Source organism: Belonocnema kinseyi, chromosome 5 (assembly GCF_010883055.1).
Source record: "Belonocnema kinseyi isolate 2016_QV_RU_SX_M_011 chromosome 5, B_treatae_v1, whole genome shotgun sequence".
Classification (NCBI taxonomy): Eukaryota; Metazoa; Arthropoda; class Insecta; order Hymenoptera; family Cynipidae; genus Belonocnema; species Belonocnema kinseyi.
In genome coordinates, this window is record NC_046661.1 from 80841312 (window position 1) to 80847717 (window position 6406).

At 24.3% G+C, this 6406-nt stretch overlaps 1 protein-coding gene across 3 annotated transcripts in view; it reads right to left on the reverse strand.

Annotated features, from left to right (window-relative positions):
- The window catches only part of LOC117172333 (E3 ubiquitin-protein ligase RNF123-like), a 66776-nt gene that overhangs the window by 22142 nt on the left and 38228 nt on the right, over nucleotides 1-6406 (reverse strand). For all 3 annotated transcript variants that reach the window (XM_033360134.1, XM_033360136.1, XM_033360135.1), the window contains exon 8: nucleotides 4864-5388. In XM_033360134.1, coding sequence (XP_033216025.1) covers nucleotides 4864-5388 — 525 coding nt within the window. The remainder of the gene's footprint in view (nucleotides 1-4863; nucleotides 5389-6406) is intronic.

The window sequence follows — 6406 nt, forward strand, 5'->3', positions numbered from 1 at the left end:
AAATACATTATTTGCCAAAATTGTCAAATTTTTCAAGCAATTCATAAAAAATTTCAAAATATTTCGAAGATATCACAAACATTTTTTTAACAAGTTGAAAAATTTGAAAATATTTTAAAGGATTTCAAAATATTTCAGAAAAATTTCAAAGATTTCAACAGTAGTTCAAAAATTTCAAAGATTCCGGAAATATTTGAAAAATTTTACAAAGAGTTGTAAAATTTTAAAACATTTTCAAAGATTTTACAAAATATTTCAAAGAATTTACAAACAGAAAAATTTCAAAGTCAATTAGAAGATTTCAAATAAATTATTTCCCAAAAATTTCAAATTTTGCAAGCAATTCACAAAAAATTAAAAAATATTCCGAAGACATCACAAAGATTTTTATAAAAAGTTAGAAATTTTAAAAATATTTCACAAAAATTTTAAAGATTTTAAAAGTAGTTCAAAAGATTTCGGAAATATTTGGAAAATTTCACAAAGAGTTGGAAAATTTTTAAACATTTTAAAAGATTTCACAAAATATTTCAAAGAATTTACAAACAGACAAGTTTTACAGTCAATCAGAAAATTTCAAATAAATAATTTCCCAAAAATGTCAGGTTTTGCAAGCAATTCACAAAAAATTTAATAATATTTCACAAACATCTCAAAGATTTCACAAAAATTTGACAGATTTCCTAAGATTTCAGAAATAATAAAAAAAATCACAAAGAGTTGGAAAATTTCAAAAGATTTTAAAGGATTTCAAAAGATTTCATACAAATTTCAAGAAGATTTGAAACACAGTTCAAATTATTCAAAAACAGAAAAATTTCAAAATCAATCAGAAGATTTGAAATAAATTATTCCCTAAAAATGCCAAATTTTTCAAGCAATTAACAAAAAATTTCTAAATATTTCGAAGACATCACAAAGTTTTTTAAAAAAAGTTGAAACAGTTCAAAAGATTTTAAAGAATTTCAAAATTATTTATAAAAATTTAAAAAAGATTTCAAAGATTATAAAAGTAGTTCAAAAATTTCAAAAGATTTCAAAGACTTCAAAATATTTCCAAGATTTCGGATGTATTAAAAAAATTTCACAAAAAGTTGGACAATTTTAAAACAGTTTAAAAGATTTCACAACATATTTAAAAGAATTTACAAACAGAAAAGTTTGAAAGTCAATCAGAAGATTTCAAATAAATGATTTCCCAAAAATGTCAAATTTTGCAAGCATTTCACAAAAAATTTCAAAACATTTCGTAGATATGAAAAACATTTTTTTTAAAGTTGAAAAATTTCAAAAGATTTTAAAGGACTATAAAATATTTCACAAAAATTACAGTAAGATTTTAAAAGTAGTTCCAAAATTTCAAAGGTTTCCTAAGATTTCGGAAATATTTGAAAAATTTCACGAGAATTTGGACGATTTAAAAAAATTTAAAAGATTCCAAAAGATTTCACAAAAGATCTCGTAAAAGTTTTAAAAAGACTTTAAGAAACTTAAATAAATAAATAAATATATATATTTTTTTAATTTCAAAGAATTCACAAAATATGTCGAAGAATTCACAAACAGAAAAGTGTTCTAGATTTCCTTATATTTCCTAAGAATTTCAGAAATATTGTAAAATTTTCACAAAGAGTTAGAAAATGTCAAAATATTTTCAAGGATTTCAAAAGATTTCACAAAAATTTTAAAGATTACGCAAAAAAGTCAAAATAATTAAAAAGATTTGAAAAAATGTCAAAGATTTTAAGTTTTCCTAAGATTTCAAAAATATTTGAAAGATTTCACAAAGAGTTGAAAAATTTCAAAATATTTTAAAGGATTTCAAAATATTTCACAAAAATTTCACAGATTGAGCAAAAATTTCAATGATTTCAGAAAGATTCCACAATTAGTTCAAAAAATTGAAAATCTTGAAAAGATTTTACAAAAAATTCAAAGATTTTGCAAAGGTACCTTTAAAATGATACAAAGAGTTCATAAAGAGTCCAAAGTTACAAAAGATTTTAAACGATTTCATAAGATTTCACAAGAATTTTAAAAATTACGCAAAAATTTCAGAAAGATTTCAAATATTTTAGACAAATATCTCATAAAGATTTCAAAAAATCTCAAGGGGTTAAAAAATTTTTTATTTTTATTTTGAAAGATTTCATAAAATATTTCAAAGAATTCGCAAACAGACAAGTTTCAAAGTCAAAGATTTCAAAGAATTCTCAAAAACAGAAAAGTTTCAAAGTCAATCGCAAGATTTCAAATAAATTATTTCCCAAAAATGTAAAAGATTTTGTAAACAATTTACAAAAATTTTCGAAATATTTAGAAGCATTCACAAATATTTCACAAAAAATTGAAATATTTCAAAAGATTTAAAATAATTTCAAAATATTTCACAAAAACTGCAAAGATTTTATAAGTAGTTCAAAAATGTCAAAGATTTCCTACGATTTCCAAAATATTTGAAAAATTTCAGAAGGAGTTGGACAATTTCAAAAGATTTTAAAGTATTTCAAAAGATTTCATAAAATTTTCAGAAAGATTTGACAAACAGTTCAAAGCATTCACAAACAGAAAAATTTCAAAGTCAATCAGAAGATTTAAAATAAATTATTTCAAAAGAATTTCCAATTTTGCAAGCAATTCACAAACAAATTTTACATATTTTAAAGGAACTCAAAATATTTCACAAAAATTCCAGAAAAATGTATAAGATTTTAAAAGTAGTTCAAAAATTTCACAAAGAGTAGGACAATTTCAAAAAATTTTTAAAGATTTCATCCCGTTTCAAATTATAATTAGAATTCAGTCTTTTAACAGTTTCAACTCAGAACTGGTTAAAATTTGAAAATTCCCTGCTTCAACTCAGAATTAGAATTTTTCGGAAAAAGTTCCTGTTCCAATTCCGAATTTTATTCCCTTTAGAGAATTTTCAGCACCAGCTCGGACTTTGTTATAATTTTAAAATTCCCTTTTCCAAGTCAGAATTATTATTATTGTGTATACATTTCAGTTCCAACCATACATTTATAAAAAATTAAAAATTTCCTCTTCAAATTATAAGTTGAATTATTTTTATTTTACATAGTTTATAAATCCTTAAAATGCTTTGAAATTTCATTTCAAAATCTTGAAATATCTACATGTTGTTTTACATTTTTTCACATTTAATTCTGCCAAATTAAAGAAATTTGCTTAAACTCTTCCACATTCATTTTTGAAAATTTTCTAAATCTTTTTAAATCTTCTTAAATATTCTCTTTAAATTAGTTTATTAAAATAACTTGAAAATGCCTCGTTTCAAAACAGGATAACAATTTTTTTGAAAAATTCAATTTTTCATTGAAAATAGTTATTCTGCTAAATAATTTTAAAATCCAGCTCGGAATTGGTAAAAAAATTTAATTCCCAGTTTAAATCCACAATTTTAATTCTTTTATAAAAATCTTCATTTCAACTCAGAAATGAATTTCTTTTGAAAAAATCCTTGTTCAAATCAAGAATTTTAATTCTTTTCGAAAATTCTCCATTTTAACTACGGAATTGGAATTTTTGGTAAAATTCCCTCTTCCAATTTATAATTTAAATTTTGCGCAAAAATGCCTCGTTTCATCACAGAATTATAATTTTGTTACAAAAATTTAATTTTCCATTCAGAATTCTTATTCTCCTGGAAAAATTCCATTTCCAACTCAAAATTGGTTAAAATTTAAAAATTCCCGTTTCCAAGTCAAAATTATTATTATTCTGGATACATTCCAATTCCAACTATAAATTTGTAAAAAATTGAAAATTCCCTGTTCAAATTTAAAGTTAAATTATTTTAATTTTAAACAGTTTAAAAATCCTTAAAATTCTTCGAAATTTTATTTCGAAATCTTGTAAGATCCACATGTTGTTTTATATTTTTTCAAATTAATTATTATTTTAATTCTGCCAAATTAAAGAATTTTTCTTAAAATCTTCCAAATTCATGTTTAAAACTTTCCTAAATCGTTATAAATCTTTTTAAATATTCTCTTAAAATCAGTTTATCAAGATAAAAAATCATTTTCAATTTTCCTCGAAAATGTTTCTTCTTCTTCTGAAGTCTCTCGAAATTCTTAAAAAGCTTCTAATTTTTTTGTTCGAAATCTGCCAAAATCTATATTTTGTTTTAAATTAGACCGTGCACTTTTTTCACCGAATTTTTGGTAAAAATAGTCTAATTTTTTTGGTACGTATAGACACTTCGTTTAAACTGTTTGAAATCATTTCAAATTTTAAGTAATTTTGAATTTTTTAAAAGAATAATAGGCACTCAATTGTTATTTATACATCAAAATTCCACAATTTGAGTTACAAATTAAATTTTGCTAAATAGAAAAATAAAATTTTTAGTTTTTCTGTTTAGTTTTAAATATTTAATTTATAATTACTGATTTAAAATTAATAGTCAGATATTTCCAAACATTAAGTAGCAGTTCTTTTTCTTAATTGAAAACTTTCAAATTGCATAATTTAAAAATGGAATATTTTAGACTGAAATTATATTTGAAATTTAATAAAGCCTTTAATTATAAATATATTATTTTAAAGTTTAATTGTGAACGTTAAAATCTGCCCATTCTAAATTCTTTAAATCAAAATCTACGCTTCAAAATTAAAAATCTAAAATGGAAAATGTTTGAAGTGCAAGATTTTTTAACTACGCATTCTAAACTAAATAATATCATAGTTGAAAAAGATGACAATTTAACAAATTATTTAAAAAAACGGTTGAAATTAAAGTTCGACAAATTTTTGTAAACAATTTTTTTGAATTTCCTTTAAAAAAATAAATTCACATCTCAAATATGTTAAATAAAGCTCCTTATAGTTTATTCTTACCTGATTAATTCTTTCTGAATCACCTCCGTAGCAGGATCTTCATTTTCCTCAACAAGTTTCAGTCTCGATTTGAGGTCTCCCAGAGCTTTAACATATTCCGACATACTGTCCCGGAGACTGGCAACTTTCGCGATTTGTTTTTTCGCCGCTACGTGGTAAAAAAGAATAATTCCGTCCAGCAATTCGAGCAAGGAAAGTGCAGGATTCGCTCGACCAAGGCGCATTGGTGATCTGTCTTCTCTATTGTAAGGAAAGTATCCAAGTCGCTCCCAAAGCGGCACCACGGAATTTCCCATATTAAAAATTCGAGCTACGGCTGGAATTATCACAGGCATGTCTACAATTCTATTCGACGTTCCGACAAATGTTGTCGTCGCTTCTTGTGTTTGCTCGAGACTCACGACAATTTCGTGATCGGGACCTAAAAGGTGAAGCAATTCGTTCTTGTAGGTTTTGTTCAGGTGCGATAAAACCCCACCGAGTCTGTCGATTCCACTGTAATTAATTGATCCGTCGTAAAATGTTCTGAAAATAAATTTATGCTCAGAAATTATTGTTTTTATTACTTTTCTTAGTTCTGAATTTTATTCCATTCTTAGGAATTTTAAGAAATTCTTTTGAATTCCCTTGAATTTTTACAAGCTTGATTCAAACTTATTGAATTCAATTAAGTTTTTTCATAATTTTAAATTGTTTTCAATTCAGTTGAATTTTTTTAATTCACCTTGAATTTTTGTAAGTTGTATCGGATTATAACTAATTTTTTAATATAAAAATTCAACTATTCTTCTAGGTAATTGAATAAAAATTCATAATTTCTGTTAAAATTTCAAATTTAAATTTTCCAGAGACAGATTTGCTACAAAATTCCAGTTTAATTAACAACACACGAATTTTCTACAAATTTTAACAAATAAGTTTTTAGCAGTTCAATTGCCAACAGAAGAATTTTCTACAAAATAAACTATTGTATTTTCAAGAATACTTTAGAAAATTCTATAATGTCAGACAGCCAAGGTCAAAATGTAAATTCCGAATATAATATTTTTAAATCTGCAAATTTCAACAGTTAAGTTTTCAGCAAAATCAAGCATTTGAATTGTCTCCTTTGTCCTGATTAGGACAAAGGGGCCCCCCGCCCACAAAGGGAACTTTTTTCGCAGTCACAGGTTTCTTTTTTCGCGCTCAAAGGGTAAAGAATTCATGTTAAATTCATCAGACTTCAAAACAATTAAAGTTGAATTCAGAAGAATGCAAATGAATTGGAAAAAGTGTAAAAACAAATAAAAATTCCAATAATTTCCATAAAATAGGAATCAATACAAAAAAAATGTAAGCGAAAGGAAAAGAATGCGATAAAACTTATAAAAATTGAAGATGAATTAAACAAAAATTCTACTGAATTAAAAACAATTGGTTGCACGCCCAAAGAAATTGAAAGGTGCATGTGTTGAAGGTTCATGTGGTGCATTAAAAAAAGGGGATGATTTCTAATTTGAACTAAATGTTTATTCAAATAATATATTAATACTAGTGATACAGG